Source organism: Psittacula echo (genome assembly GCF_963264785.1).
Source record: "Psittacula echo genome assembly, chromosome: 2".
Classification (NCBI taxonomy): Eukaryota; Metazoa; Chordata; class Aves; order Psittaciformes; family Psittacidae; genus Psittacula; species Psittacula echo.
Window position 1 is genome coordinate 10756158 of NC_137737.1, and position 21014 is coordinate 10777171.

The 21014-nt window shown below is 44.3% G+C and overlaps 1 protein-coding gene across 1 annotated transcript in view; it reads left to right on the forward strand.

Annotated features, from left to right (window-relative positions):
• Window positions 1-1442: 1442 nt before the first annotated feature.
• The window catches only part of LANCL2 (LanC like glutathione S-transferase 2), a gene marked incomplete at its 5' end in the record, with an annotated part of 28637 nt that continues 9065 nt past the window's right edge, over window positions 1443-21014 (forward strand). The window contains 5 exons of the mRNA XM_080611810.1: window positions 1443-1640; window positions 12756-12873; window positions 15623-15830; window positions 18028-18175; window positions 18772-18918. Of these exons, the coding sequence (XP_080467936.1) occupies window positions 1443-1640; window positions 12756-12873; window positions 15623-15830; window positions 18028-18175; window positions 18772-18918 (819 nt within the window). The remainder of the gene's footprint in view (window positions 1641-12755; window positions 12874-15622; window positions 15831-18027; window positions 18176-18771; window positions 18919-21014) is intronic.

Sequence of the window (21014 nt, forward strand, 5' to 3'; positions counted from 1 at the left end):
CCCAAGATGTGTTTGGCTGGATTGCAGGCTTTTTGCAGGCTGTACCTACACAAAGGTGTTCCAGTGTGAATGAAGGCTACAATATCGACAGCATAGAATAGTATCATAGAATCACAGACTGGTTTGGGTTGGAAGGGACCTTAAAGCTCATTCGGTTTCAATCCAGGGACACCTTCCACTAGACCAGGTTGCTCCAAGCCCTGTCCAACCTGGCCTTGAACACTGCCAGGGATGGGGCAGCCACAGCTTCTCCGGGCACCCTGTGCCAGAGCCTCAACACCCTCACAGGGAAGAATCTATTTATTTGTGAATAAATTTTTACTTGTAAATAGAAAAGATTTATCCTTGACTATTACTGCACAGTGACCCTTCCCCTGGAGCTCTTCTAGCTGTCGATGGAGGCGCCCATGAAACAATGGGTTACATCGATGCTGACACGGTGCCCTGGCATTCAGGCCCCCCGAGCTGGATCCTAGACATAAACGCTTGACCCACCTGGGACGCGATCCCCACTCACCCCCAGCCGGCACCGCCGGTCGCTGAGGCCCTTCCCCGCCCCATGCGGCATGGAAGGGGGTATTTCTACGTGTCGGCTTTTGGGATCGCGGCCGACACCGCAGCCCGAGGGCGGGACGCGGAGAGGATGCCACCCCTTGGCCCCCCCTCCGCTTCTCCCCGAGGAGCTGCCTCCCCTCGCCAGCTGAGGCAGCAGCCGAGGGCTGTCGCCGCTTCTTCCTCCTCCTCAGGGCGGGCGTTGTGGTCGCGGCCGCCACCTCCCTCCCACCCGTCGGGGCTGGCCGGGGGTCGACGGCCCAGGGGCTGCCGGCGGATGAGCACGTCCCGGCGGAGGCTGCGGATGAGCCGGGCGAAGGAGCTGGTGGCATACTGCCTTCTCCTGGGGCTGTCCTTCCCCCTCCTGCTGCTGCTGCCGCTCCTCTGAGATGCGCCGGGCGATGGCTCGGCCCCGCCGCGGGGGGACGGGCGGGAGGAGCCGGAGGGAGCCCCACTCCGCCGCCCGGCGTGCGGCCGGCGGCAGCAGCAGCCCCAGGGCCTGACGCCGCGGCGGGGGACGATGAGCAGCTCGGGCGGGCTTTGCGGCGGTGCCACCCAGCCTGCGCGGGCGGGCGGGCTGCCTCTCCCCGCGGGGGGCCCCGGCCGCGGCCGCGCTCTGCCCCTGCGGGCGTGATGCTTTCGCCGCCGCGATCGCCGCTCCACATCCACGGGTAATGGGCCAGCGGCCGCGGGCACTGCCAGCGCAGCCCCCTTACCGCGGGGCCGGCGCTCCGGGACCCTGACCCAGTCCCAGCGCCCGTCGGGCGGCGGCTGTAGCGGGGGCAGCTGCCGGCCGGGGCGCTCGCGTTGCTGCAGATCCGCCGCTCTGCGGGGCGGAGTGTGTCCCCGCCGGCTTGCCGTGCGGGGAGGCGGGCCGAGGGCCGGCTGAGATGGGAGAGAGCATGTCCAAGAGACTGAAGCTGCAGCTGGGCGGTGAGGCGGAGATGGAGGAGCGGGCTTTCGCTAACCCCTACCCCGACTACCAGCCCCAGGGAGCCGTGGCAGCTCCCAGCGCGGCGGACACCCAGCGGGACAGGGCGCCGCTCCCGGCGGAGGATGAGTCCCTCCCCTTCGACGCCGATGGGAAGGTGAGTCCCGGGCGGGCGCGCAGGCAAGCGCCGCGTCCCGGCCCAGGGCCCTACCTCACCCGCGGGGCGCTCCGTCCCCGCAGAACTGCGCCGGCGGCTGTAGGCGCTGCCCCGGCGGCCCCCCGGGCCCGGCCGCGGCCTCCGTCGGCGCGGTGTGGCACCCGCGGCCTGTTGGGGCCGGTGCGGAACTCAGAGCTGCCACCGCGGCGTGGCAGCGGCCCCGAGGGCTCCGGAGGGGAGAGGCGGGCGGGGTGAGCTGAGGGGAGCAGCGGAGGGAGCTCAGCATGGCCCGGGGCGGTGGAAGTGGCCGCCATAACCTGTTTATTTAGCCTCCTGAGTGCGAGTGAAGCCGTTGCAGGGCCTGGAGGCAGCGTTGCTTGTGTTGCTATTACCACGGTGGTTCTGCCACACCTCGTGCGAGTTGCCCCTGTTTTACCAAAGCATATAGAGAAGGGAGAAGAGGTGAGTTTCCTCTTAGGTGACAGCCACACTCAGGCTGTAGCTGATGCTGGACCGTTCTCTCCAAGGCACGCTTATACTGGCATACACAAGTTTATCCATTCAGGTGCACCATGGCAGGCACCTGGCAATCAGTTCGGGCTAGCAGACAGTCTGGTGGTACTGGTCACAGTCTTGCTGCTCCACTTACGTCCTCAGTGCCTCGCACAGAGCTGGTTGGGAAGCTCTTGTGTGTTTTAAGCTTTAAGCACAGAAGTTACTCTGTCCTGTTACTACAAGGCTGGCTTAAGCTGCAGAAGGAATACCAGAATACGGACCTTCTGTCATTTTAGCCCCAGAGCAGCCACATCTTTCAGTACTATGCTGCTTTGTCATCTTATGGGTGAAATACACTGCGTGGTGACATTTGTAGAAGCACAAACACGCTGAGTGGAAAGCAAAGTTCCATGCTGGGGTGGGTAAAGGAGAGCCTTTAACCTCAGCTCTGTATTTTGCTGTTTGTGGTAATAAGGAATTACCTGCATTTACTGATAGGGTGGGATGAGGATGGTGATAACCCAGCAATGAGAGTTGCATTCTCCCTGAATATGGTAAGAATGAGCAGGACAGCATCAGCTCACCATCAGTTGGAGGCAATGGAATGTGCCACTAAGTTGTTGGAGCTGAGCAGAGCACACAAAAGAAAATGCTTTGAGGGATTGGTGTCTTACTGCTGCAGGTAATTGCAGCTGTTGAAAGCCGAACGCGGCACTTGAAAGGGTTTCAAAAGCAAGAGTGGGTGTGGAAGTGCAGTTTCCTTTGTTACAAGATCCCTGGTAGTGTAGTCAGTGCTGGTAAGCAAATCCATTTTTTATTTATTTTTGTGAAGAGAACTGTGATTTCTTTGTTCTTTTGTGTCTGGTTCAGTGTATAAAACCCACCCAAAGCGGAGATGACAGAACAGATGTAGAATCATAGAATAGTTAGGGTTGGAAAGGACCTTAAGATCATCAAGTTCCAACCCCCCTGCCATGGGCAGGGACACCTCACGCTAAACCATGCCACCCAAGGCCTCATCCAACCTGGCCTTGAACACTGCCAAGGATGGAGCATTCACAGCCTCCCTGGGCAACCCATTCCAGAGCTCCATGTAGCTCTTTACTGTTGTTAAATTGATAAAAAACATACCACGAACTTTCTTCTAAGGCCTTCTGTAGGCCTGTCTTATGTACCTGCTTTAGATCCTGCACTCCATGCCCATTTCTGTAAAGAGAAAATAAGCTTTCGTTTACTGCTGATCTAGGTTGACTGTGGCTTTCCACAGTGAGGACTGATAATGGAGGAAGGTGAACTTCCTAAATTAATCTCTTCGAGAGAATTCTAGCTGTATTTCAAAACAGTTTAATTCTGAGTTGCTTCATCCTTAATTCCTGAATTAATCCAAATTCAGAGACATTGTTCTGTGGCAGAGCTGAAGTAAGTCAGTCAGGAATTCCTAGCCCTATATTCACGTTAGGAATCTTGGTGCTGCTCTGCTGTAGATGAGTCTGCTACTTCACTATGGGTACAAATGTTTCTTCCCAGCATCAGTGGTGGATGACATTCCTTGTTATCATGTGACAGCAGCTATTTGTGCAGCTCTGTTCACTAACCAGTTTTGACCACCTGAGTAGCTGTGTGTCTGATAAAAGGTGGTGTTCAGGCACTCTTAGGTTCAAAAGTATGAAGCTCCTCTGGAAAATGTCATCTTCTGTATCACATCAAAGTGATGTAACTACAGCAACTTTCAGTGGTCTTTGAATTTTTTCAATCCTGTTCATTTCGTAGGAGAAGGCAGATGCGAGTGTACATCTGCCAATGCCAGAAAGTGCTATGATCACAAAAGACATGCAGATAAGGAAACTCAGAAGACAGCAGAAGCTGCAGAAAAGGTATTGTTTTGTTTTGTTTTTAGAAGGTTTAGATGGAGATGAGGAACAATTCCTTCCCCAAAGGGTGCTCAGGCACTGGAACAGGCTGCCCAGGCCAGTGCTGAAGTCACTGTCCTTGGAAGTGTTCACACACAGTGTAGACAAGGCCCTCAGTGTCGTGGGTTGGTGGTGACCTTGGCAGTGCTGGGGTAAGGGTTGGACTTAATGAGCTTAAAGGTCTTTTCCAACCTGGCTGATTCTGTGATTCTGTGATTTTCTTTTGTTTCTGCACCTGCAAAATGTGAGGAACTGTCCTGCATATTTCTGGTCTACAGCATAGATATATTTATGTGTATTTGTATTCTTGGCAGCATTTATATGTTAGTAATCCTGGTACTCTCCTGGCTTTTATGAGATTTTGTGACAAGTATTTTGGGGTCCTATTGTTTGTGGGTTTTGGTTTGAAGTTTGGTGCTTGTTTTAGGTTTTTTGGTGGTTCTTTTTTTGCATTTAGCAGCTTCCAGTCCCGTCAGAGAAATGTCTTTGCTTGCCTAAAGCCCCAGCGAAGACAAAAGAACTTTACACAGGTTAGGAGGTCTGTTCTATAAACCCCTGTACACAACAGCACAAGTTTCCTAAAGGTGAGAACGGCTATCAGAAGCCCTCAATGCACTGCATGATTTCTTCCTCCTATCTGCTGCTGTGTGAGCAGTGAGCACTGCCTCACATAATGACAGCTAGAGGTGTGTGGGGATCTGCCGTTGTCATGGAAGGCAGTGCATTATTAATCCCTCCATTTGTTTTCATAAGCTGCCACGATTGCCACCTAAAATCCCATCTGGATGATAAAAGGATAAGAAGCTCTTCAAGTCATTTTCTGAATGGGAGACAGTTGGGACAGAGTGCTGCATATGGAAGCATCTTTCTTTGTGTGCATAAGGTACCCTTCAGGAAGGTAGAAAGTGCAGGAGAAGAGAAAAAATTTGGGGCTGCTGATTTGCCTTCTTAAAAGTATTCACAGTAAACACTGAAGTTATCTTGGTTGGCTCTGATCATGTAGTTTGAAATTCACTTTTTTTTAACTACATTTCTTCACTGCGAAAGTATCGTGGACTTGAATTGCTTCTGTAACTTGTCTGAGCAAGCTGGAGGTAGTAATTCATCAGACAGCACTATGTCTAGATTAATAAGAAACTATTTTAAATGTAAGCCTTTGTTGAAAAAATTATGAATCTTTCAATTAAATACATATTCTGTGACCCGTTTCCTTTTGATGTGGATCCCATAGTGATACCTTAGCCTGAAAAAGAATATCTATATATTTTATCTCAGAGTGGTCCAGAAGTTTTCAAAATGGAAATGGAAATGAGAGAGGCAGAGGAATGAATAGGCAGCTGCAGACTTGGATCAAAGCATATTCATTAGTTCATGGGAAAATAGGTCTTTCTGTTTAGTTTCATTTCATTTTTAATTCACATAATCGGTTTTTGAGGAACTCATTACTATTTGAAAAACACCAGAATTGGATTCAAACTTCATGGATAGGCCACGAGGATGTCCAAACAAAAACATCTTTTTCAGGCCATTTTTTTCTTGATAATTTTTTTCTGACATGCCATAATGCTTTAGGAATATTTGTAAAAGGTGGTGTGTTCTGACAAACAAGTACAAGGTACTTAATTCGGCTTCACAGGGGCTTCTTTACAGGGAACCTGTTTTAAAACTGATGATGCTTACCGGCAAAGATCATCACTTAATGAGAATACTTCTGTATCTGTAAATCTATTTACTTAGATTATCCTTTGGATGATTTAGTGGTGTTTAGTTTCCTGGGGCTTTCTCAATCTCCTGTTGGTTCTAGTAATTCCTTTATGTAGCTTTTCAGTCTCTTCCTCCTCCTTTAAAATGTATTAAAAAAATACATATCTGAAGTTTTTTGTCATTACCTCACTCTTCATTCCCCTGCCCGTGCTGTTTTTTGTATTTCTTGGGATGTCTCACGGAGCATTTTAGTTGTCTTGCTGAGAGCAGGAAGTTGTCCCTGTTCTGCGAGTGATCCTGCAACCGCTTACACTAGTGAGAATCACGCCCCTCATTGCACTGGAGGTGAAATTGAGCCTCCAGAGCCAGCAAATATTTCTTCTCACGTTGTTTCTGGAGATGTGGAATGGGCTAGCTGAGTTTCTTGAGACTGCCACTTTTTTTACCATTTCCTGGCACCAGGTGCATGCTGTTTAAATAGAGGATTCGAGTACTGCAAATCACATTTCTGCTGAAGGAAAGTTTGTTCTGCCTTTTGTGAGTCTCAGTCAAAACAGGGTCTGAAAATTTGTTTATTGTGCTTCACTGTCCATTACTAACTCCCGGCAGTTAGTGTATGCAATCTTAGAGGAAGAGCTGCTGCTTCTTCCCCGCAGTGCACTTCAGCCATTTAATCCCACTTAGCACTTTTCTCATGCTTCTATATTGAAAGCCTCTTCTGTTACTCAGGACAACACTTTAACCACATGGTTAAGCCTCTTTGGTTTTAGTCAACCAGTTCTGAATGAAGACACTTCTTAAAGTCAAATCCAGAGTTCTGATTAAATCATCTCACATCCATCCGCTCTTCACTGGTTTTTGGTTTTATCTTGCAGGCCTGTGTGTTAATGAGTTGTTACTCTGGCTAGTTGCCTAAGCAAGTGCAATAAGCTTATTTTTTGGTGAAAATAAATAGTATTTGGGGTCTAACCGCAAAACACTGATAATGCTGTCAAGTTCAGTACATGGAATATATCTGCTGTCTGTGCTTCAAAATAATTTGGTAGTATTGGTAAAGGTTTCAGCTTTTTGTACGAATTGTGGACCACCTAAAACTGTTCCAGCTAGGGCACAGACCTCTGTGTGGGGAGTGACTTTAAATCGCCTCACAACAGACTTCTATTTTCTTCGTTTTCAAGAGATATCATGCTGATGTTAGGCTACCTGGAGGACCGGTGGTTTTCAGGATTGCTCTTTTTACTTTATCATTTCCTAAACATAAGATAATGTTCTGCAGTGTCTGCTAATCATGTTTGGTTTTGTTACCAATATTCTGAAGCTTTTTGATGACTCCTCATGATGATGTAAATCTTTAAGATTTGGGGTTTTTGCAACATAATCACTAATGAGACAAATAGCTTCTTTTACACACAAATGCATTAGAGGTGCGGTCTCATTATGTCTACATGCTTTAAACGATTCTTTCTGTAACTTGAATGGATTGCCTTTTAATGCTGTTTTTCACACCCTCATCTCCTCTGAGGTAAGGGTGATACATGCATTTAAAGCCTATTCCTAAATTGGCATTTAAAGCAGTGTCGTAGTTTGCCTACAGCTATTGATTTCTTCCTCTTTCTTTCCCCCTGTTTCCCCTTATTTTCTTTTCTTCTTTATTTTTCCTTTTTTCCTCACTATCACTATATGCCAGATCACTGAACAACAGAGCAGTGTGTTCTACAGACAGCAGTGTTTCAAATCATTTATTAAGCATGTGGTTTTGCAGAATTGGCATTCGTTTCTGGAAGGACCTGTCTGAGTAGTAGCAGACAGCTGTGTTTAACTGTTTAAGAGGCTGGGTGGTGGAGTTTCTTAGCGTCTGGTGTTTTGAGATGAAGAAAAAGCTGCTCTTGGAGCTGTAACGGTCTTTTGATTTAGATAAAGCCAAGGTAAAATGTGTTTTCTGTACAAAAAGGCAGGTCACTTCCCAGATGACCTGGCTAGATTCTGCATGTGGGATCCTACTGCCATTCCTTCTGGTCTGCTGTTGCTGGAGCTCTGCGGACGTGAGCATAAGACCTCATCCTGCTTCAGTAAATCCATGCTCCGGCTTGTGAGTGTGAAACCTGGCTCCCTTACAGTCAGTGGCAAAGTTCCCAGTGATCTCAGTATGGGCAGGATATCTTGTTTCAGTAGATCTGTGAGTTGTCCCCCACCCCATTCTCCCTTACCAGTGTCTGTCATGTCCCTTGTGCAGTCTTCTGTGCAAGTTTGGTTTTTGAATGGATCCTTGCTGCAGTGCCAACTTGAGCTGCATTTTCTTCTCTGTGAAATGCACTTCAGCTGAAAGAAAACTCAGCATCATGTTATGTCTCCTATTCCACCCATTGCCAACAATGAAATCCCTTTTCTCTGAGATACCTTTTAACCTTATTTGAACCTAGAAGAAATAAAAGTAGTTTTTTATTGTTCAGTAGGTAACACTGTGTGTATAGGCCATATTCTTTCTGCTTCTGCAGAATCAATCGCTTTCTTCTTCAGTCTCATTTTGCACATAGCAGCAGTCCCTCAAAAGCTGATGAAATAAAATAGGGTGATAGCAAGATGTTGTTTTGGAAGCTGATGGTGCAAGAAAGACTGGTATGCTGGCAACTTGTGAAGAAGCCGAGCTCAGGTCTCCATTGTCCTACCATGAGTCTGCACAAGTTACTTGGCATAGATGTGTCATGATGCAAGTAAATGCCAAGAGATGCTTTTGAAAAACATATCAGTATATAAATGTCTTTTACAAAGGCAAATGAAATAATTCACCCTGTGTCTGTCAAGCCAAAGTATACTTCTAACCACAAAAAGAGTGCCATCAGGCAAACAGTTGCATTGTCAGACTTACATAAGCACTGTGATATCTGTCCAGATGTGCATGCAAGAGTTGAAGTTACAAGCTTCTCTTACCTACCATAAATCATGATATAAAACACAAACACAGCAGCTGCTCATTGCATCATCTGCTCTTGGTGCCTGTTTGTTTTAAAGCCACAGATGTAAAGATGGGTATGGCTGTAATGAAGAGGTAGGTCGCGAAGAATTGGTACATGACTACAATAGCAACTGCAATGTGTGTTTAATTAAGGAGATTTTTATTTTGCATCATGATGTATTTTTTTGTAACCTCTGTGTGCAGTTTTAGTGCTGTGTTTACAAAAGAAGATGAAGTAAGTTCTTTTTGAAACCCTACAAATGGGAGAAAGCAGCTAGGGGAAGCAGGTATCGTTGACAAGAGCAGCGTAATTTGGACACCATGTCATTAGTGCCAGAGGTGGGTGATGTTACATATATGCTTACATTCCTTACATTTTTGTTGACTTTAAAGGCTTTTTTGGATTGGGATGTAGCTTTGCATGCTCCTTCACTGCAATGGAAGAAGTGATGTGGTTCAAATAAATCACAAAACAATTTGCAAAACCAACATCTTCGTGTTTTTCTGCATGACTTTTATTTCATGCTGATAATGAGCCTTTCCTATTACCATACTCAGTATGGTGCAGGGTTCTGTTGGGTGTAATGGGGAATGAGCTTTCATGTTTTGCGTTTTGCCAGTGTAAAACTTGAGCAGTCATTGGGATAATAGTGGTTGTTCTTCCTGCAGCAGCAGAGAAGTAATGCAGCAGCTGAATTCCTGGAAAGAACCTTTTCTAGGTTAAAGGTACTCTTTAGCTCCTGTTATCACCCAGTCTGCTGTGAACCAGGAGTAAATGTGATAAAGGATATCAGAGGTCAGGCTTTCTGGTATTAGTTTGTCCCTACAGGAATAACAGAAGTAACCTGCAGAAAAGGCTGAATGCCAGCTGGAACCATCCTCATGCAATGAATATGCTTCTCAAGAAAATCAGTCTGTGCTCAACATGAATTAGCATGCTTTGTGCTCAGCTGTAAAGCTGCTATAAGATTCCTTTAAGGAGGTTTATAAATCTTCTAAAGCCACCTTTCAACATTCATTTCTTTATATAATTAATTTATTCTAGTGTGTGTAAGCATCTGTTGTAAGTTTATAGTGGAATCTTATCAAATGAACAGTGACAGTGCTCAGTTGTTAAAGCTGCAGAGCAACAGAGTAGTGGTGAGGTAGCTGGGGAGAGCTGTTGCCTCTCATAACCTGTTCACACTGGCATAAGCTTGGGAGTAACTTTGGGCTGATAAGTAATAATAATAATATTTTAAAATCCTTTTATCTGTGCTTTTCCAAACACTAAACCAAGACAGGTATGTTACAATTCCCATTTTAGAAGGAGATACATGCCAACCTGAGCTAAATCGTTTGCATGGGACAGAGGTTTCAAAGCAGAACCAGGAGTCCTGATGTCCTATCCTAGTCCTCCCCTCCTGCCTCTTAAGTAATTTTATTTGGTGTCTGATAAATTATACCCTGATTTGGTAACAGCAAGTGTATTGTCAGGAAAAAAAGGTAACCAGCCTGCTTGTGATGAGCAGTACATAAATAAACTGGGAGTCTGAAACCTTAGTTCACTCTTGTTCTCTGTGCCTGGACCCTTGTGGGTATCCTCATGCTGTTTTACCATATGTCTTAGCGTTAGCATAGCTGTCTTTTGAAGGAGAGGAGCCTTTGGGAAAGGTTTTGCTTTTTGTTGAGACTTCACTGAACTAATCAAGAGTGTGGGGGGATGTCGTATATGTGTATGATACAGTAAAAAGATGCTTAATGCCATATTAAGGGCAAAGAGTAATAGACGTTGGATGCTTACTGTGTTTGGTTGCTATTTCTAGAGTTACTGGAAAAGGTTAAGGTGGCTCTAGCTTCTTCCTAGAGTGGTATGTGTGTGACATAAGATATAATGTCAATATATGTCAATATATGCCATAATAAGATATATGGCACAATTTCCTTCTCCCTTCCTATCCTGCCATCATAAAATGGCTTTGAACCATTGACCCACAAAACTTCTTGTGTTAGAGGACTTGTGTAATTCCCATTATCTTTCTGATTTCTGAATCTGTTGAATGGATGTTTGAATTCACTGGGTTTTATTTGAAGTTCCGCTCTGAACAAAAGTACAAAGTGTGGCGTATTTTGAGGAATAAGTTACATGGTGGCATCCAGGACCCATCATTTATCTGAACCCTTCCCTTTTGGGATGTTTTATAATCAAACAAGAACTTACCTTCCTAATGAGCTCATTTCTTTTTCTCCAGTAAAAAAAAAAATTATAATCATAAATGTAAATGTATTTAACACCAAACTAAGCCTTCACCAATCTGCTTTGTTCCAGCTGCTGTCTGGGAGCAGGCTGGGGAAGCGAGAGGTGGAAGATCAAGCACTCTTTCAGAAAACAGTAACTTAGTGTGAGCTGACAAGTAGCCCACCTGTGTAATGCCATTTTTCTGCTGATTACTGTGTTGGATCTCTTGGTTTGGAAGATGGGGAATCTCTGCTGGCTTCCATGTTCCTAGAGGGTTTCTCTTCTGGCTGTTCCTGAATAACTAAGATATGGGTGGCAAGTCATGTTTGCCTGAGGCTTTTCCTAGATGATGGAAAACGCATTCAGAAGTATTTTTGGGTGGCATAAGGTTTGTGTACATCACTGTTTTGTTAGAAGCTTTTCCTATAGCTCAAGAAGGGAGGAGGTTTTTTGTTTCTTCATCTCTAGCTCTGTAGTAGATAAATAGTGCTATGAGTGAACTTAGTCCTTAAATTCTGTTTAAATACATAAAATAGTTTGTAATAAATGTGTTAATAGGAAAAGCTGATCAATAAGTGATTCTGTTTGATAAAAACCCAAAAAACCCCACAAACATTTTTAACTGTTGGTCCTGATGCTCTCACTCAAATCAGAATCGTCCTGTGAAGGGACTTCATGAATGCTCTTTCCTGTGGAAGTTAGTAGGGCAATAAATTCTAGTTAATGGACTATTTCCACATTCCATAGGCTTAAAGGAGTAATCAGTAATGTATCTTCCTGTACAGTGTGCTTAATAAGACAGAGATGTTGGCAAGAGTAGTGTCCCCTGTTATATTTCATATATAGCATCTGTGTAAGCTTTTCTTTGTCAGAAGTAAAAGCAAGCAAAGCAAAAGATCAAACATCTGTTTCTTCACCTTCATGCTCGAGGTGAAGCTGATGAGCTACTTTTAACTCATCCTCTTTGTGTCTAGTTCTTTCAGGTAGTTTTTCAAACATCACTGCATTTAACAGCCTCATCTCATTACAAAGCATGTCAATCCTAATACTGTTTTGGAGAGAGGAGAGAACAAGAAGCACAAGGAAGGGCATTTACGTGACCTACCCTGAGTGTGGTGATTGCAAACATCAAAAAAAGTCTTGGATTTAAGAAGAAAATAGGAATACATAATGAATGATGTGATTGAGCACATCATTAAACTTGACTTGATGCCAGCTTGGCTTGACTTTGACTTGATTGTCTCAAGTATGGGCATTTATTTTCCTATAGCTATTTCCTGCTCCGTAGTGCCACAGCGGATGTGCAAGGACCTTGTGATGAGAGCAAGCACCTGTACACAGGGCTTGTAGGTTCATTGTGCTGTGTTCATCCATAACGTGATCTTGGTACCAGGACCCTCAATGGATCACTGGCCCGTGAAGTGGCAGCAGATGGTTGTCTTCTGTTGGTTTCTATTCATCTTTGACTGAGCTCAGAGAAGCTTTGCTTACTGTGTTAAAAGCCTGAGTTAAGAGGCAGGATGCAATTACATACTTGTCACAGTGTCCATAACTGCTCTTCATGTGAGAAAGCATCCTCAGATGATTTTTGTCTAATGTAGATACTAGTAACTTACTCTAGTATGTAATCAGAATGTATTGCATGGGGCACACTTAAGATGAACCATCTCGACCCTGCTGGTTGCTGTATACAGTATTTATTCTCTAGTTATTGTCTGTTTGGTTGGTTTTTGGTTTTGATTTTAATTTTTTTTCCAGACAAGAAAGTGGAGCAGACAGTTTGCATTCCTGGATTCTTTCATTTTCTGACTCACTCTCGTATCTGCTGTTTTCAGGTCAGTGCTCGGTTCTCAAAACGGATCCAGGCAAAAATCAAGGACCTTCTGCAACAAATGGAGGAAGGGCTAAAGACAGCAGATCCACATGACTGCTCTGCCTATACTGGCTGGACTGGTGAGAAAGCTTGAGTTTGAATGAAGCGTGTTAAATGAAGTAATAGGGTTTATTCACAGGAGAAGGTTCTCATATTCTCACAGGGGTGGCAGAAAGACTCTGATAGAGGCATTTGTGTGAGTTGATTTCTTTTAACTCTGAATTCTAGGTCGCTACTGTCTGGAATGACTTCGGCAGATGAAGTTACAGGGAAATAATTGGCTTCTGTGTATGGAGATCTTTGTCTTGCTAAAGGAATGGATTTTCTAAGGCTACTCGCTCTTTCAGCTTGCCTCTCGTTTCTTTAAAGTTTTCTTAAAATAAGTTATTTTCACCTTTTTCTCTTCAACTTAGCAGTTGCTAATGGTAACAGCATGTTCTAATCATGGGAGGGAGGTGTTCTGTTCCACTAAAATCTGAAATATGGATAGTTTGGCTCTGCTTGCTCTGTCTGTACAAAAATGGTAAAATGAACGTGTGAGGAGGGGGAGTGTGGAGGCGGGCTTGTGAGATTGTGAAGTTCATGAAGATAAACAGGCATGTGCAAGTGCTGGTTATTGCCAGGCACCATCGTCCATGTCCAAATGTGAATGAGCCCTTTGGATCCTTCAGGCAGAGCCTGCAGTTGACAAGCCTGATGCAGCCGCTGCTCTTCAAGCTGCCAACATGCTTTTCCATCTAGGCCTCTTAAGTGCCACTTTGCTATTACAGCGGCACATTCTATTCCTGCTCTGTCTAGCTCACTCTTGAGACATACTTATGCTTTTAGAACAGCATATTTGAAATGCACTCTGAGGAGATCTATTCTTTATCTTGGTATTGTGAGGGGAAGCAGCTTGGGAAAACTTGTCAGGCTTTGGCCATGCTGAGGCTTAATTCTGGCAATGAAAGGGTACCATCTTTTTGCTGCCTTCTTGATGTTTCGGTACAGGTGGTGCTGTAGGTGGATGGGTGGGGAAGTTTTAGACAACTCACACTTAAAAGGTAGATGTGTTTCAAGGTCTGAAAGCGTGTGGCTGCTGAGTGAGTGTAGATGATCTCCACTGGTGGGCTTTCTCGCACTGACGTTAAAGAACGGCTCCCAGGGAGCTGTGTTCTGACACTGTGACTGACAACTGAAGTTACGGCTGATAAACCAGAACATGCTGAAAATGAGTCATAAGCTAAAAGTAACACAGCCCTCATTAGCTAAAACAAGAATATAGATGAACACGTAACACAGTCTAATGAGAGCGGGGTTTTTCCACCCTGCAGAAGGATCACAATTGCATCTGTTCCAAGTTGTAAACTTCTTTCAAGGCTCCTGTGGAAATGACTCCGAATAAAAATACTGAAATGATCTGGGTTTTAAAATACTTAGTGCAAATACTTCCTCCTGACTTGCTCCTTGCAGCATTTTTCTAGTGTGCAAATCAGAAGGTAAAAGTAATGCTAAAAACTGTTGCCCTGCTTTTTATGTACCAGGTCTAGACAGTCGTATTGGCAGTGCAGTCCTGAGCATTAGCTTGTACTTTGTGAAGCATCTTTAAAGTCTTGGAGCGCATACTGTTGGCACATAACAATCGTAAGACTCGGGTTAGAGTTCATCTTTCTTGTACAAGTACTCTTTGTATGTGCCAGAGGTCTTGGAGGAGCCATTGTAAGGGTGTTGCACAAGGAAGGATTGGATGAACTGGGCCTTGTGGCTATGTTTCTGGTCATCCTTTGATCAGGCCCAGATATCTACACATTAGTTGCAACATAAAAAAGGGTTACAGAAATTGCAGTAAATAGCACACAAGCTCCCATACCACTCTATTGGGCTCTGCAGCTCTCCTCTTGGACCCATCTAGAAAGGCCTGTTAACCCAATCCAAAGAACATCTGAGGATGTATCAGCACTATTCTTCTGTGCTATTCTTCTTGTTCTCCTCATATGGCCTCTCTGGGGAGCTAAGTGGACCTTATGTTTACACAGCTTTAGCTGTGGCTCAGAAGAGTGCTCTACCTGTTCAGAAATGAGTTTGAGGTGCAGTATGGTCTGGAGGTAAAGGTTTTCCCTCTGCATATGTATGCTTGCAATTGACCAATAACCATCACTGAAATGGATTTATTTTGCTTTCTTCAGTCTGTATTGTTGAAATGTTTAAGATTTGGTTTTGTTTTAATGTGAAACTATGTAACAAGTTTAATGGAGTGAAGCTTACTAGTAACCTTCTGGCATTCTCTGAGGACTTGTTTGCTTTCTGGCTTTCACAAACCAGCTTAGCTTGTAGAAGCGCAAAATCATGTTGTGGAATACATTTATAAAGAACTTGGCAAGTTGAATCCAAAAGCTCATCAAAAGATCTATTTACAAATCAAGTGGAAGATAAGTCACTTCTTGCATATGATAGATGAGTATTGTACAGTCCATGTACTTGATCATACACATGCTTGCTAGCCCAAATTGTTGACTCTTCAATGATTTCTTTACCAAGCATTGGTGCCTATGTCATGGATTTTCTTCATTCTCTGCAAATTGTGAGTCTGTTGTTGGGTGTCAGTCTGTTAATTCTTTAATTCTTTAAATCGTAAAAATTTTGTCACTATCCAAATTGCAGTGTAATGAAACATTGATGATGACCTGATGCCTTCCCATTGCCCAAGTAAGGACCCTTGACTGACATGTTTTAGTTGCCCAAATACCTGTTTGCATTCAAGTTATTGTTTCAGAGGCACTAAAGAGGGGAATATGGTATACTTAAAAGGAGAAGTAAATAAAACTTTTCCCTTTCACGTGGTTGTTCCAGGTATTGCCCTCTTATATCTTCAACTGTACCGCGTGACAAAAAACCAGAGCCATTTGCAGCGGTCTCTTGATTACGTGAAGAGAATCCTTCGCAATCTGAATGGCAGAAGAGTTACTTTCCTCTGTGGTGATGCTGGACCATTGGCAGTGGGTGCAGTGGTTTATCACAAGCTGAAAATCGACAGTGAGTCTAAAGAATGTGTTGCCAAGTAAGTGGTTGATGTCAGAAAAAGCCGTGCCCTTCACTTGCAGAGAGTTTTGGTTCAGTAGCATTAGCAAATGGGCAGTTTTGGAGGACGAGATTAGAAATGGAGACATCTCCCCTGATGCATTTTCAGTAGAAGAATACAAAACAGGCTTTATCTTTATTAAAGCTGACTTACACTTGGTTAGTATTTAGTGGGTTATCTTGAGTCCTCTTATCGCTGTAAGGACAGGATGTCCTGGGCATATCTGTAGTGCCTGCACATTTTGATTTTGTCACATTGAAGTGACATTTAACAAAAGCCGCACGCTTGTCATCGACAATATGTAGTGTTTGTGCAGTATGTGATGCTTTCTGTGAAGAGTGGGTCTTAATTGTAGATTCATTATCAAAACACTTAGCTGCAGGGATCTGGAAACATCCAGACAAGAGCACGGTACATCGGATTGATACGTAACAAAGGTTTAATAAAACCAAGAGGAGGTATTTGCTGAACCGTCAAAGACGAGGGCTTTAGTTAGGTAAGAGCATTATGGAGGGTAGCCTGAAAAAATCCCAGCCTCTTTTCAAAGTAATCTAAATGTAACAAACATCTTTAGAAATCCCATTTAGATGTGGAGCTTCTTTGGAGAGCTGACTGTCCCTTTGCTGACTTAGAGCTGATTGCTGTCCTGGTGAGGGTTGGAAGCACTGGAGCCCTGTGGTGTTTGCATTCAGCACCAGCAATCCACCTGTTAGCTGTCCAGCAGCATACCTCAGCCTGCCAGAATGTGGGACTAGCCTTATGTCCTCATCTCTGCTCTGGTTTATGTTTGGAAATATAATTGGTCTCTTTCTAATCTGGAATCCTAGGGTGATTAATCTCTGCTGCTGTTCCTGGATGAGTATCTCGGGTTTGCAATGGGTGGTAGGTTTAGGTGGGGGTTTTTTTTGCTTTTAGAACTGGCAGTAAACTTGGGCATGTCATTTGGGATGCAGCTAGGAAAGCAGTGTTGCTGTGAGGCATGAAGCATGAATATAGCAAAATGAGATTAGCAGTAAGTCTTTTAGTCTTGCCTCTCCTTGGAAAATAATTTCTAGGAGGACTGGAAAGGAGATTAGTTTGATTATTTGTTCTTTTCTTCCTTTTTTGGTTTACAGATATATTCATGACACCAGATGAGTGGTACATTATAGATGTCAAAATGTAATCTGTGTGCTTCTAGCATTGTACCTTGTAGCTGTCCAGTTGTATGATTTGAATAATAAAACTTAACAGTAGACAGTTTAAAAGAAAATAATTCTAAGTCCAAAGCATAGTTCCAAGAAAGGAATGATGATATAAGAATCTTTATTTTGTGAGTGGCTTTGCCCTAGTATTAAGCAGTGACAGCATGAACAAGCCATTGGGGTCAGTGTTTTTGCTTTGGCATGATATTAATGTTAACATTTCTGATGAATAATAGTGGCTGGGGAATCTGGGAATTGAATTTGGTCTTAATTGAGATGGTCTTGCCCCCTCCCCCAGCTTAAGATGTGATCATCTCCATGGTTTCATCTAATAGCCAGTTTAATCACAAAAGATAGGAAGAGACAGAGAGGGGCTGGGGAGGAGAACAGATCTCTGCTCTACCCCAATGCCAATGCAAACTGGTAGAGTAATAGCAGGGAGTCTCTTTGAAGAAAATGAGAGTTGCATTGGGCCAGCCCAAGGTTTGTTCTTTTTCCATTGCCAAACACTTGTGCACAATAGCAGTGCCCTTTTCAAAACTGAGCTTCTTAAATGCTTGACACCACATGTTGTCTATGGAGGGGGCATGCTGAAGGCTGGTACTGGGGGTTTTTGGTTGTTCCCTCTTACACACCTACAGTTAAGGGTCCTCATTTGGGTGAAATTCCCAGAGGTTCCAGGAGCTTTCCCTGTTTGTTGAAGTAGCATTCCAGCCTCCTCCAGCTCCTGCCCTGCATGCTGACATGTGTTTCTGTTGCACAAAAACCTGGTAATTGCACTAATGCTCACCTGGTCCTGGCTCAGAGTTGCCTGTCTGTTAGGAATGCTCCTGTGAATAAACCTGAGACAGCAGAATTGGGGATGACTGAAGGGAAGTGATGGGGCTTCATACTCATTCTGCTTCTGTTTTGGTTGATGGCTTGTACAACACATAGTCCACTATGGTCTCTAGAGAAGAGGCTCTCTCTCCCCACCTTCTTGTCTGATGCAGGTTGTTGCAGCTACACAGAACAGTCATAAGCACAGATGCTGAACTTCCAGATGAGCTGCTTTATGGCAGAGCAGGTTACCTGTATGCCTTGCTGTACCTGAATACGGAAATCGGTCCAGACACTGTCCCACAGTCTGTTATCAAAGAGGTAAGATACTTTCCTCTCTTTTCCACTGCCACAGCATCTGTAATCACTTTTTGCATAATTCAAGGGATTAAGAGAGGGATGCTGGAGAGGACAGGAACCTAGAACTGGGAACTCAGTCTCATCCATCCCTCTAATATTTTCCCCCTTTCCCTGCTGCCCTCCTAGGACTGAGACAGGCCGTTGCAGGTGAGTCCATGGCCAGCCATGGAAATCTAAGCTAAGTTTTGGAGCATTTGAGGATGGGAAATAGTTGCAAAACACCTTCAGTCAGAGTGTGGAAGTGTTTCAGTGAAGAGAAGGATGAATTAAGTGAGGGGAAGATGCGCTACTGTTCTGCAGATACCAGAACCAGAGAAGGCAGGCCTGGAAAAAAAGTGATTAGAAATATTAATCTGTTAATTTTCTACACTTAGAAAGGTGTTTCCGTCATTTAGGAAAACTCCATTTCTGCCTCAACACCTGAGTCCAAGTGAATTGAATATTATTGTTCTGTCACTGTTTATTGTGGGTTATTTTTACTGTGGTTTTAGTTTTGACAAAGCAAAGCCTTCTGAATTAAAGCAAGTGAGACAGAAGGGATACGTTCTCTTTCCTAGGTAATAGATGCTATTATTGAATCGGGGAAAAACTTCTCGAAGGAGGAGCGGAAGACAGACCGTTGTCCTCTGTTGTACCAGTGGCACAGGAAGCAATATGTTGGAGCAGCCCATGGAGTGGCTGGGATCTATTACATGCTCATGCAGGTAAGAGCATCTTCTGTAGGCTGTGGTGAAATACAGGGATTCCTGGTTTTGCGTCAGAGGATCTTATCTCCAGCTTTCGTGCATGTGCAGTGTTGTGCTGGGTCAGGGTCTCACGATTTGGAGTTAGCCTCTGTGCAAAGATGCTAGCTCAGGTCCTGGTAGCAAAAGAAAACTGTGACTAACATGAGAGTGAATTAACTCTTGAGTTATGGTCCAGAGCACTGGCATTCCAGGAACTGAAGTTTCCTACAGAGACAGTGAGGCACCTTCCCTTATCCTCATACTTTATTCTGGTGCCTGCAGTTAGACCAGTTAAATATTCACTTACCATCCATCACTCTTCAATTTTTTGATATTTTTAAATGAGTGCACTGCTGGTGCCTCCTGTCCTCTGCTTCCTTTCTCTCTTCTCTGGTGACTTTGTTTTATTTTCACTGTCCTGAATCTTTCGGAAGACTACCTTTAATCACACATTAGTCTTCAGTATACTTTTATTCTGTAGATGTTCTTCTTATCCCCCCCTATTTCTCCCCCCATAATCTGCTGTTCCTTAGTGCATCTGCGCCCCTGATCTCCTCTTTCTGTTGTCCTGAGTGAGACAGGAGGTATGTAGAAGAGAGGAACACTCTCTTCTGTATACCTCAGTGTGTTCCTCTTTTCTGTATACCTCCTCTTTCCCACACTTAAATCCATTCCCTCCTGCCCTGAGATCCTCCCCTAGGATTGCGATGTTTTCCAAAATGATGTGTTTCATCCCTTTGTATCTTACTTCTGTTGTGGAGTCAAAGAAGAACCTTAAGATTCATTACAGAAGATGACCATAGAGCTGCAAAATTTGTATCGTTTCTGTTTTATAAAGGTGCTACCAGTCTCTGCATTTCTGTAAATGTGGATTTTCTTAGCAGCTCCTGCAGAATGACTTTCCTTCAGGCAAGTGGAAGGACTGTACATTCTTGCAGCCTGAACCTGCATACAGATGTTCACTGCAGAAGTGACTGAGCTGATATTTGGTGATGCCGTTGTTCCCTCAGTTGCAAAAGATGCTGTGATTTCTCCCCAGCTGTTTCAGATTAACTCACACCGATTCCACCAGCAGCTCAGGCTAAAGCGACTGACTTTGCTATGGAAGTGGCTACTCCTCTGCTCCTTGGGGGATGTCTTAACCTTACTACAGCCATTTTCTGCAGTGACCAACTCACAGGGGTCTTGGGCTGCTTTGATTTACTGGGCCTTTCACTTCCTGCTTTCTTCAGCAAGCATGTCTACCTCCTTCCGGCTCCCTTGTCTTCGTAGGGTCATAGAATAGTTAGGGTTGGAAAGGACCTTAAGATCATACAGTTTCAACCCCCTGCCATGGGCAGGGACACCTCACACTAGACCATATCACCCAAGACTCTGTCCAACCTGGCCTTGAACACTGTCAGTGTTGGGTCATTTACCACTTCCCTGGGCAATCTGTTCTAGTGCCTCACCACCCTCACAGTAAAGAATTTCTTCCTTATAGCTTCCCGACTTCCATTTTTCCTTCCTGAGCTCTGATGGATTTTCCGAGAAACGTCTGGTCCTTTAAGGAAGCCTCTCACTCTTCATTTACTATTCAAGGCTGATAGCAGAAGTAATTGCACAGTGCTTCTTGGTTTAAGCAGAAGCTAGTCTACATGTTAAAATCATAACTTTACATATAATTGCTGCTTTTAAGAATTGCCACAAAGCCATTGTTTATGCAGCATTAGATTACAGTCTTTTCACTGTACATTAAATATTGTGAGTCATGCAGAGTTGAGTCATCCACCTCAGAAGAAGATGGCGTATCGGAGTTCATCCTTTCCCCATCCCTCCCACGCCAAATGAGAAGGATTCTTCTGTATTTTCAACGAAGAATTCAGGAGATAGTTTGTTGAGTGCTTGTTTGATAACAAAAGAATCCAGCATTGCACCTGAGATCATAATTTCTGTACAACACCTTTAGGAGGAAACATGTATTGCTGGATTTATTTCCAGAAAGCCACTGGAGGAATAGGACCTCAGCAGTGTTAAATAACTTGTCCAGGAGGTAGAGGGGGGGATTCTGAAGTGCTAGCTAGGGAATCTGGAAT